This window comes from Bombus vosnesenskii, unplaced genomic scaffold (assembly GCF_011952255.1).
Source record: "Bombus vosnesenskii isolate JDL3184/JDL3185 unplaced genomic scaffold, Bvos_JDL3184-5_v1.1 scf7180000013264, whole genome shotgun sequence".
NCBI lineage: Eukaryota > Metazoa > Arthropoda > Insecta > Hymenoptera > Apidae > Bombus > Bombus vosnesenskii.
In genome coordinates, this window is record NW_022882924.1 from 4,243,118 (window position 1) to 4,255,635 (window position 12,518).

The 12,518-nt window shown below is 41.6% G+C and overlaps 1 protein-coding gene across 1 annotated transcript in view; it reads right to left on the bottom strand.

Moving 5' to 3' along the window:
* LOC117236020 (cysteine-rich motor neuron 1 protein-like) overlaps positions 1-12,518 on the bottom strand; it is a 156,151-nt gene that overhangs the window by 125,291 nt on the left and 18,342 nt on the right. The window contains exons 4-5 of the mRNA XM_033498596.1: positions 9,429-9,653; positions 5,286-5,330 (exon numbers count right to left, since the gene is read on the bottom strand). Of these exons, the coding sequence (XP_033354487.1) occupies positions 5,286-5,330; positions 9,429-9,653 (270 nt within the window). The remainder of the gene's footprint in view (positions 1-5,285; positions 5,331-9,428; positions 9,654-12,518) is intronic.

Sequence of the window (12,518 nt, forward strand, 5' to 3'; positions counted from 1 at the left end):
GGATTAACGCGGTGCCGCGCTGCACCGAAACGCTTTGAAATTCCACTGTTAAGCCAAGCTACGCTGTTTTCTCCTTTTCGCCGTTACGTGTAACTTCATCTGGGACTATTTTAAAGGGAAAGATGGTGTTCTCCCGACCGAGAAAGTAACTTTTTTTCGACGAACAGTTTCATCGGATTCTTCCGGCCGAGAGTTTTCACTCACCTTGTCACACTTGAGATTTCCTTCCTTCGGACACCCGCTACCTTTATGAAGCACTTGGATTTCCCACGGGAACCGATATACCGACTACATCGTTACTCGCGCTTTTCGAATTACCTACTTTCCGGTATACATGGGAAACTTTCGCACGTCGTTAAATCGGCGACAAGTTATTTATTAAAAATACGATACGGCGGAGAAAAACAACGGAGGAAAGAAGGAAAATTAATTTCTGCGAGAAGCAGCTTTTGACGGAAAGAGAGAGAGAGAGAGAGAGAGAGAAAAGAAAAAGAAAGAAAAGAAACGGTAGATTCAGTGGCTAACGGCGCTAATTGAACTTCTCCTGTTACGGTGAAGTTTCAGTGGCGCGCCGGTTAGAACAGAAGACAAATTTTTAATAAAATTAACAGTTGTAAAGAAAGTATTTCGTTAGGAGGAGATGAATTAATCCATGCCCTGTGACATTCTCGAGACTTGCGCGACGAGTAGCGGAAACTTTCGAAATTCGCTTAAGCCTGGAACGATTTTTTAATAGAAAGCTTCGTTTCATTTAGCCCGGTACGGATACAAACTTTATTTTTCATCGATATTTCTTCCTTCTTTTCTCTCTTCCTTCGTCTCTTTCTCCTCCATTCTTCGTCCTTTCACCTTTCTACTCTTTCCTTCTTCCCCTCTTTTTTATTGCCTTCGTTAACAATTTTCCTTCGTCTATTCCTTTTTCCTCCTCGTTCTATCCGGCTTTTTCTTTCCCTTTTTGTTTAATCGAGAACGCGATAGAACTTTCATCACAAGTACGCCAGCAAAGGTAACGATATTCACTGGTGCGATTTCTATTTCGCTGCGTCGAAGTGGAACCGTCTTTTCTTCCCCCTTTGTGTCCCTTCTTCGGAGTCTCTGATAAAAGGGGTCGTCGCCGTGGAGCCCGGGACAATCTATTCGTTTTATCGGTGCAAATATGCTGGAGGTCCGCAAGCGGAGCTAACAGTTGCCGCGTACTCTCCTCCCTCGAGGATTACTAGCTCCGGCAGCAACAGGAAAAACGCCAATCCGACTATACGAGTATACATTCTGCACGCGCTCATCGGCAAATGTACTACCAGCTCTTTTTTAATACGTCCAAGTATTTCTTCGTGCTACGATGAAACGCTCTCCGGACGAGTCTCTTGAAATTCGAAATGCTACGCGAATCCGGATCTACGGTCTACGTGTAACGATCTTTTAACGACACAGCTCTCGTTACCTCTCCCATCGTTCGCCAATGACTCGAGAAATTAGCGGAATATTTTTTCTTCGGACGTTTCTCGAAGAATCGGTTTCGAAGAGTCCAGGTCCATTGGAAAGAAAAGAAATAAATATGAATGCGATCTGAGGTGATTTGTTTGAGAGTCCTGTTGAAACGTGGGAACAGGACGAAGCGCCAAAACTACTATCGACTGCAGAAATTCGAAACATTCCGGAAGTTGGTAAAAACGCCAAGACATTTCGCCGACTTTCACATATTTGTCGAGAACTCGAAACTGGAAAAGGACGCCGATCTCGGATAGATACGACACCTCAACCGTGTTTAGCCTGGCGATACTAACGAGTTGCAAAGATTCTACGATGCAACGAAGAATGTTGACTCGATGGGAAGGAAACAAAAAATGTGAGAGAGATCCGTGGCTTCTCGCTGCAAACGAGGAACTCTCCCTCTGTGTGTGTGTGTGTGTGTGTGTGTGTATGTGTCTGTCTCTACTCCGCGTGCAAATTGGAGCATCGAGTCCAAAATTGGATCGAATCGCATTTGTTCCCCTTACCTAGGTGAATCGAATACCTAAGTGATTCGAACAGAGAGAAAAGGCGGAAATCTTGGATCATTAGTTCGCTACTTATGTTATAAATGACTGAATGATCGCTGTAATTTATCCTTGTTATTATTACTATTAGACGAACTGAGCCTGATAATAAATGCAAAGGAATACAACAGCGAATACAATGGAGGAAGAAAGAAAAGATAAAAAAGATAAAACAAGAGAACGAAGATACTCTTCAAACACAGAGTACAGAGTGATTGTTATAATATAGAATTAAGTCGTAATGAAATGACTGTTTTATCTTTTAATCTTATTACTGCAATTTACTGCAATTTACTGCAATTACAAACCAGATAACCGATGTGTAGAGTAATTGCGGTTTAACTAACGAAGCATAGACATGTTCGTACGTTTGATAATTCCCGAGACGTACGCTTAACGAACCAAAGAGCAGGATTTGTTGACTATACTTGCAGCAATTTTTTATATTATTGTATATTAAATCATAGGAAAATTCGCTAGTTATATTCGCGATTGGTGACTTGATGCTCAGTTTGTTAACGTTTTTCAGGAGATACCACGAAGAGGATCGGATTTTAGTTCAGCTGAAAATTATATCTCTGTATATAATTTTTGCTTAAAACGCAGCGTGTAGACTTTTTGGCAAGACTTGGGTATCTGTCGTGGAATTCTATGTAGATGGGGCTCGACTCACCTACCTAAAGTAAACTTGGCGGACTTGATTTCTTCGTAAGTAGGGAAAGCAACTGGGACTCGACTCACATAGAGAAGATAAGCATACGATCTCGGCGCTCAATCTACCCCGTCGTCCTTTCGAGGGAAGCCAAGGGAAATGTAATACGTTTGTAATTTCTGAAAGAGAAGCCAGCCCTGAATTTTCGTCGAGCTAGAAGTCACTTGAAATAACATACGCTTGAAACGAGTCGCTCGTTTTTCTGCAATCGCCGTTTAACTTTACCATCACGACACAGATCGCTGTACGGTTATGATTAACGACGGCGATGCGATTTCTCGATTAAACTCCTAATCGAGAGCAGGTTTAATTCTCCTGATATTTAAACCAGCGATTCTCCAGCTGTCTGATAATTATATCGAGGGAAGAAACTAAGACGAGACGATCCTCAACTCGGTTACTGCAGTTGGAGAATCGACGAATTAATTTTAGCAAATTGAATCGATATCTTGGATGCACGGGAGTTCTTATTACGTTCGATCGAATAACTTTCTCGAGGTTGGCGATCCTTGAAAACACGTTGCCAACGTAAAATCGCGGTTCTCGATATTCCCCGTTTGACGGAACGTGAAAGAATATCCATTATATTAATCGCGTCCTGAGAAACCATACGCGAGAAGAAAGATTCTTCAATTTGGTATCCGACGTTTGACAAAGACACCTGGCATTTAAACCGAGGGAAACGATTTAATTACCGGCTCCCGTTTTTACGTTGACTTTGATACCTCGAGCCGCAAAATTATCTAAAATAGGACAGTTTATTAAATCGTTTCGGAAACTTTCCACGTTATGCGGCTCGAGAGGATTTATTTAAACAGACAAATAAAAAATGGAAAAAAGGAGAGGAGGAAAGAAACAGAATTAAAAGGAAAGGAACGCAGCATCTCTAGCTAGCTCTTCCACGAGTGTTGCGAAATTTACGGAACCTCTTTTATCATTTGGCCTGTTTCTCAGCAAAGTTTCGTCCTTTTCCCTTCCTCTCATTGATTGTAACGTACCACGTGAAAGAGGCGAACGTCTCGCCTAAAAAGGGAAGTTCTTATCGCGGCATTGTTGCTCTTTCGTTCTTGTTTCGTAAAAGACCAAACGTCCGCCTACCAAATTGAATTAGTTCTTTGCGTCTCGTGGATCTGACTGGTACGCCGCCAGATCTGGTTGGACCTGGCCATCGCTTCTCGCCGTCTCCTTCGGTAATACAATTCCTTGCTTATGCTCCACGTGACCATCTATCTTGACACCCTATTCTATTCTCTTGCTTGCTGCTTCGCTCTCGTTTAACTAAATAAAAACCGCCCAGACTAGATTCCTTCCCTCGTATCTCTATACGGCATAAAATCTACCTGAATGTTCACGGTAATCAGGCTGCTGATCAAAGCTACTTTATTCTCCTCGATTTTACCAAGCGTGAACACGCGAGAAACGTTTGAACGTTTCTTCTTCCTCTGTCCTTTCGTTTCTATCCGTTTCCACCTTGAAACGGATATTTCTTCAAAAATTTCAAACGCTAATAATACTCGACGCTATGAGACACGCGCTGCCTAACGCTGTTGCTATTGTGCCAATGGCAACGAAACTAATTCCAAGTGTCTCGTTACGCTGTGTGCTAATTGCGAATACAACACCGGTCGCTTCTAATTAGTCGATCTTCCTAAGAAACACCACTGACGGCACATCGCGGAAACACATGAACAGAACACGCTAACAGAAAACATCTCGCACGGAGACTCTTCTACCGTGGCTGTAGTAGTACACGTAGTAACTGGCAACACGGAACTCGTTAAAAACTCTGTCTGACAGCAAGCTTTTTCACCATTTCCACTATTAGCCTTTGTGAACACGCGGATACACGCGTAAAGCAATCGTCGCATCGATCAAATATGGTAAACCTCTGGCTGTTTCATTTTATAGGAATAAATCGTTTCAGAAAATACGTGTACCCTTGTTTATAACGTTATATTCTCTTTTTAGTTGCGAAGAATATTATAAAATATTGAGAGATATACAACGATCGTTCGGCTATATTAATATCCTTATCTTTTGTACGAATTCAGTATTAACCGTGCAACAAATTGAATTAAATTAATAACCGTCGCTCGGATACGTAAAAATAACACACTAGATGAATTTCCGCGTCTCGGCATAAAGAGAAACGAGATTTTCACGTATTCCGGCCAATTTATCGTTATAGAGATTATCGTTTAAAGGAATATCGATAGCGTAAAAAAAAAAAAAAAGAGAAGAAAAAAAGAGAGAAAGGAGAACGTAAAATAATATAGATATTATTGAAAGCATTATAAGGAATTTATATCTTTGTCAGGAAAATGTACTATTCGAACGATTCATCGTGGAGACGATGTAGAGGTAAAAGTCGGAATAAACTGAAAGCTACGAGCGCGACGCGGCGTATAGTTCGTTAACACAAGCGTACTCGTGTAATTTCACTTTAATCCCTCAAACTCTCAATCGCCGATGAATACTAAATACACTCAATTAAAACTCCTCCCGGGAACTTTCGAAATTGACTAAAAGTGACTCACCTTCAACGTCGTCGCTTGGCGTGTTTCCGGAATTAAAGAGGTCATCTGAAACAGAAGTTCATCAACATCAGCCCAGAAAGCGGTTACACGTATCTACGTGTGCTTACACACAGTCGCGCGGCTCACGCCCGACACAGATCAATTCAATCGCTATTTTCTCTGCCTCGTAATCTGTTTTATTAAATTACGTAACGGAGCGACACGCAAATAAATAAGAAGATTAAACTACCGAACGATACTTTTTCATCAATTAATCTTTCGAATAATCGAATTATTTGTCCATTGCAACAGATAAACCAAATCGAAGGATCTTCCTCGTTTACATCGCTATATTAGAAACACCGCGTCCCCTTTTTCTTCGCAAAATGAGAGAAAACACTGAAAGCAATAATAACTTTTTGCTAACGTTGAAACCTACTACACACCGAATATTCATGTTCGTACGACGTAACAATGGTAGTGTTACAATGATACTAACGTACACGGCTACATTATCTGTTTACTTGTACTTGAGCAACTCGATATTTCACCTATGAGGGGACATTTATTATGTAAATACTCGAACGGATTAGCGAAAGACTAATATGGCAAGTTTCCGCACATCGACACGGATCCTGAACAAACGTAAAGTTATCCGGAAGTATCGACCACGAAATCCTCTGGTTAATCTTCCACGGACAAGCATCGTGGTATTTGCTATTAATATTTGTAGACACGTAACAGCACTTTACTCTCATCGATCATCCGTTCGGTGTGTTGGAAAATTTGGATATTTTCAACATTTACCCCAGTGCAGTTTGAAATGTTGCTATCTATCGAAAGGTAACGACGATCGAACGATGCCGATCGACGATTCTATGAAGTTTCGTTAGTTTTTAACACGCGCGACCTATTGTATTTTATAACAACGCGCGTTTCACAGAATAGTAGATACGCGCATCGGTTCTATCCTTGTTACCTTTCACAACATCGATGGCTGACTTTTCACCAAACAGATTCATCCTTGCTTCGATGATATTCTATTCCAAGATATCCTTTGTACACAGTTTGAAGTTGTGGCAAACTCGTAGCTGACCACGTCTTCGAAAGGGATTAAATTGAATTTCGCGATCAATAAACCGTTCGTGTAATGACCCAATTATGAAGTTATTGCTCGTCCAAGTGTACGAAAGAAAGTAGCTCTTTCATAAATTTTTCCATAATCTTACATTCCATTCGCGCTAATCTTTTTCTTACGATCGACAGAAAACACGGCTATCATCTACAAACGTAAATGATTTGGAAAAGAAAAGAAAGAAAGTATTATTAACCTCGCGCGATAACGCGACTAACTTATTCAAGTAACGGCAAATATTTCAGCTGCGAGAGCTTACAGAGCTGTAAACGAAACTCTACCAAACAATCGTTGAGGCGATCCATCTATCGGTTAGTTTCACAGTTGATTTCCACAGAGAAACGTAGTAGCAACTGAATTCTAACGTACGGTAGGAAATGAAACCAAAGCAATACACTAATATAAACTGAAACTAAGCTTGTTATAACGTTGATTTAAAGGCTGTCACACGGTTAACGATACAGCACGTGCAGCACGGTGTACGGTTTCTCATTGAGAACTTTTCAACGTCGATGTATTCTATATTTTTTAAATTTAGAATTATATACCATATATCTTACTGTCTTTTCTTTACTCGAACAGAAAATCTAATTACGTTGTGTTACGAACAAAGAAGATTTAATAACGTAGATTATTCCAACTACAATGTTATCTTGGAGATAAAGATAATTGCAACGTCGTTCTTTCGTAATATTTCCTTTTCTCCGAAATATGCTTACCAAAATGGAATATAAATACGAATTAATAGCGTTATCGTTGATAGGAAAGAAGAAGAACTACTCGTTTATAGAAAAAAAAAGTGGAGGCTGATATTATGATAAAAGAAGAAGAAAAAAAGAAGCAAAGGAAAAGCCAGTTAGCTGGAAATTTATAAACTCGCAATAGACCGAGCAAAAACGCTTGCTATTCCCATTATTCGTGGAAAACATATAGTATATAAGAAAAGCGCAACGATTCCGAAGTTGAAAGTTATCGTCGTGAAACAAACCGAGGCAGAAGTTTCGCCGTTCGCTTCTTTGTACCTTTCTTTGACGTATTTCGGCTTGTACTTGGACTTGGATTTCAACTTGGATTTCGACTTAGACCTGGACTTGGTGCTGGACATGGACTTGGACTTGGACTTGGTCTTCGAAATTTTAGTCGTGTACTTAACCTCGACAAAAGAACAATCCGTCTGGTTTCCACCTTCAAAGTACGTACACGATTAAACTTTGCCCGACGAATCGAATTTAACTTTCTGCACCGTTGCAGGTAACTACTTTTGTTACTCGCTAACAACTTCGTTACACGTTCAACGCCAAAGTGTGCTGGAATAGATGTGCTGAAAGTTTGCCTCAATGAAAAGACGAGTTAACTATCGATTCTATATATGCAACGATTCGAGAGACTCTCTAGCCGTAATTACCGCAAACTTATTTCATTCGAGTAAGTATTGGTAATGATGCGAAGTAGAACAACGCCAAGCGTTCCTCTCTTCCACGCTCTAGCTACCACAATACGTGCCATAGAAGATTGCCTAATATCGTGGAAACATAGAACGTTATCCTATTGGTTAGACCGTTCGTCGAGTACACGATGAGTTTTGCATCTCAATTATTACGTAGATAACTTTCCGATTATCCGCCATAATTTGTTTGCTCTGCGGTTTACAGTTAGTATCGTTACTCGTTCGGCACGCGTCCGTATCGAGGTTGCACGTGTTATTTTCGGTGACTTTAATCCGAAACAAAGAAAGGGAAAGAATGTGAGTTACGTCACGAGACGTAACCCCTAGTTATGTCTTTTTCTCATTAACACCGGCCATATACATCTCTTCACCTTCCTGACCTTTCGTTCCTCTTAGTCGCCATTGTTCCTTCTTTTCCTACTATTTATGTTTTCTTTTCATTAACGGGCAACAGCCGCAGTTTCGTTATTTCAACTCTGCTCTCCTTTCACGTACTTCATCCACTTTAACGATTCTCATTTTCTTTCGCCCGTGAACGCTTTATCGTCGAAACGAAACAACCAAACACATCAACCACGCGTACAGAATGCACGTATATATGGATTACAATTAAGTAATCCGAGGAGTAGACTACTTCATTCGTCGGCAAAATACAACGGTGTGATATTTTATAAAATTACAAGGCAACTGTTGATAAAAATTTACACAGAACAGATGCTTTTCCTTTTGGCATATACGTACAGGCTAGAGGCTATAGTTTCCAAGTAACGCACGCTTTCGATTTTACGGCGGTCTCTTTTGATTCTTGAGATACGCTATTTTGTAAATCTTACTTGTTTCGAAACTCGCAACGAAACTAAACGGCAATGCCGTAGTGTACCGACAGTGACGGAATATTAAGCAAATGAGGAAATTTTACATATTTTCGTAGTTACTTCGCAACTGTTTACTAGTCGGTATATTTTTGCAGCGCTGTGTCCTGATTCTGATTTCAAATGGAAATTGTTTTGGAAACCGTCTACGTTGCAAACAAAGATCTCTGAAACATATGCCAAGGTCATAGAGACTAAACTTCTTTTCCCCAAAACATTACGTTTATAATATTTGAGAATCGCGTGTCTGAAAATTCAAAGCGCGTGTTACTCGCAAACGTATTCTCTATGATACACATATTATATCGAAAACAAACTGATCCGTGCTGTGTACATTTTTATCAACCCGTAACGATTACAACAGTCAACAACCAATGGCGATACTGACAAATTGACGATATGATCGTTGGACTACAATTTACAAAAAAAAAAAAAGGAGGGACAACTGTATATATAGGCGAATACCTATAACCGATTTGTTTGTCAATTCCTATTTATTCTTTTCAATATCCTCGCGAAATGCAAACAAAGAGCGAAATGACTACACAGAAGATTATATGCGTTGGAATTCTAAAATCCATTGTTGCAGATAGAAAAGGCAATGTCTTTTATTTTCGATTTGGTTTCGTTTCCGGCCCGAGAATCGCAAGAACAATATACGTACATCGGATATATCGTAATCTCTCGTGCTAATAATGGTAATTTCTTACCGTAATTCATCTTTGCAGCAAGGTTGAGCGTGCACTCGCGTCGAGTAGAATAATCGTAGGGACGCGGTTCGTTCGGACACCACGGCACCGACGGCCCACAAACGCATTTTCCTGTTGCAACCGTATTTCCGTTCTGTCCGGCGGTCCCCTCAGATACCAAGTTGCAACCAGGTTCGGACATTCTTGGCCCGTGCGGGCAATGCCTCCTCCATCTGCCTGGGATCTCTGGAAAAAGGGCCAACCACAAAAAACAAGTTACAACGACTTGCGATATTTCTCTTCCCGTTGAAGTTTTACGCTGTTTGCAGTTTACGAAAAGAGGATGAGAAGAGGGTAGAAAGAGGAAAAAAATGGAACGCCAACTAGAAATGGGCGTAAGTAAACAACGCGATCACGTATACACGTATGTCGTTGCCGCAGCTTTATTTGCAACTTGCCTTGTTTTATTTACCTTTCCCCCTTTATTTTTTTTTTTTTTTCGCGAGCTAGCTATGAATAATTGTAAACGGAACATCGAGATAGATCCGAAATGGAAATCGAAACTGCCAGACCGTTTGTAACTACCGCAACGTAAAAATTTTTATTTCGTCCTCTGCCTTCGGCCTTATTCGCGTTCGACCTTATTCGATTATACGTATCGCGACAAATATGAATATTTAATCGTACCGATCGTAATAAAATAAAAAAAAAAGCACGTTGAAAGCGTTAATACGCCGTACGTATCTGCGTTTAGTAGAACGCGCCAAAGAAACGGACACAAAAATTCCATGGGATCTTATTTAGTGTCGAGGTAGGCGGGTTGTCGTTGATTGTGATTCGTTTCGACATTAACGATCGAAAAAAGAATAATCTATATTTACGACGATTAGAGAGAACGTGAGGTCGTTGGGGATGCGAAGCGAGTTCTCGTGGGGGACAAGAGGACGCGAGAAAGTCCATGCAATTACGCGGTTGCTAACATCGGTAAACGGGACAGGTACAATGTATGTCAGATCGGACTAAGGCTCCTATCGTACCCGGGAGAATATAATGCGGTTTCCTAACGATACTCGCTACGTGCTCCAACGACAAATTCGGATTCAATTACAAGCGGCGTGCAAAACCGGATTGCGAATCCACCGAGAATCAGGCGAACGGTTTAGAACCTATTGGAATATCGTATACACGTACACGGAAACGATTCTCTTCGAGACAGTTGCTTTCGCTTTTATAGAGTCTTAAGCGCGAAGAAGCAATAAGAAGAACGAAATTACTCGTCGGAAGGACGGCCGTAACTTCGCTATAAGCAAGTTGAGAGCAGATATAGCAAAGCCAGGCTTATTCGATCGATAAGTTTAATAATCCACGGTCGAGCGTCCCGGAAATCGAATTTACCGATTGGTTTACCGATCGACGTTCCACGCTGAAGCAAATTGTAAACGCGAATTCATTTCGGGCTAATGGCTTGAATGTGCTTCCGGCTAATTGGCCGTGGTTCGCCGAGTACACACCAAGAGAGCGAACGCACTCTACCGAATTGCCACCGCTGCCGCCGTCGCGCCGCGCCGCGCCGCGCCGCTCCGCCACCGCCGCAACCGCGTTCCACGTCCTTAGATCAAGACAGAGTGAAATTTTCGGACAATGCGATCGTCGGAAACGCGGGAGTTAGACGAGTTCATCACCAACTGGCAAAGATGTTCCATTTCCGATAACGAGGATGCCTTCAAAGTAAATCTAGAACGCAGGCTTGAACGTGCTGGTTCTAACGATACGCGCAAGTACGACTACGTAGACGATTTCGATGCGAACGATGCGACGATGGCGGCGTATGCGTGATATTTGGCAATTTCCGATGGATTTCTTGCTTTTTATTTCAGCGGAAACCGGTGGTACGAGCGCGTGTAGAATCGCACGGATGTAGAAATCGTATTTTACGCGCGACATTCGGCCAGCTATATTAAATTTGTGATTTTACGTTCCGAAAGGTAAAGGATTGAGAAATATTCGCACGGCGCATGCCAGCGGAACGAAAATGCGCGTAAAAATATTGTAAAAGTTTATTGCTTCGGCGCAAACAGAACAAAGAGATTATCTCTGATCAAGTTTTGTTACGACCGGCCAGTATTGCGCGCGCGGCGAAAAATCAATAGTTAAATATTTTGCGTTCGCGGAAGCTGATTTTCCTGCAGCGGACGAGTGAAAAAAAATTCACCGCACGTCGCGTTCTGTGCGAAACGTCAGCGCGGGACAACGACAACGTATATGTACGTCCCTGGCTACGAAGCAAATACTGTTATAAAAAATAATGGCTCCGTCAGAAGCTAATTGTAAGTAAATTATACGCGCGAAACGAGAGACGACTTAATCAGTCCGTGCGCGTTTACCAGAAGTCACGGTGCAGAATCATCCGTTGACGGAAAATGCAAAATTACCGGCACTAGTTGGCGACTTTTTTTTCAATCCCATCCGCGCGCATAGTGCAAAAACCGCGAAATCAGAATGCACCGTCCGGCTTGACAGCTATCCGTTTTCCGACCCGACGTGCGCGTCCGTAACAATTAAACGAACCGGAAACTAAAACTATGCGTTCTCATTACCTGTCACGCGAACGATGATCGACGATCTACAACAATTACGAGCTACGTTCGTTATTGTTCGCTTCGGGCAAAACTCCTAATCGGACGGATTTATCCTATAACTTTCTTCTATAATCTCTGTAGAGTAAATTATTCATAAGAAAAATAGCGAAATAAAGGCGACGCGTGTAGCGTCTTTTAATTCGAAGAATCGAGCAGCGCTGTACGAAGCCCGATGTATGGTAAGATGCTCTGGAAAATTCCATTTCGCTATCTGTTAGTTCGCGTTACCGCGATTACGTTTGTTTAATTAAATTTCCAGTTTGCGGAAGTATAACTTTGGGAATGGAACGGGGAAATATCGGGAGAACGAAAAGGCCGCGTCGTTGTTTGCAGAAACGTGCGTATTTGCGAATCGAGTTCGGGTGGACTTTTCCGTAATTTTATGAAAAATCACGCGCGAAATTCGTTAGCGAGGGATAAATTACGCGTATTTGTTGCACGGCGGGACGATAAAAACGGGTCGGTTCCTCGG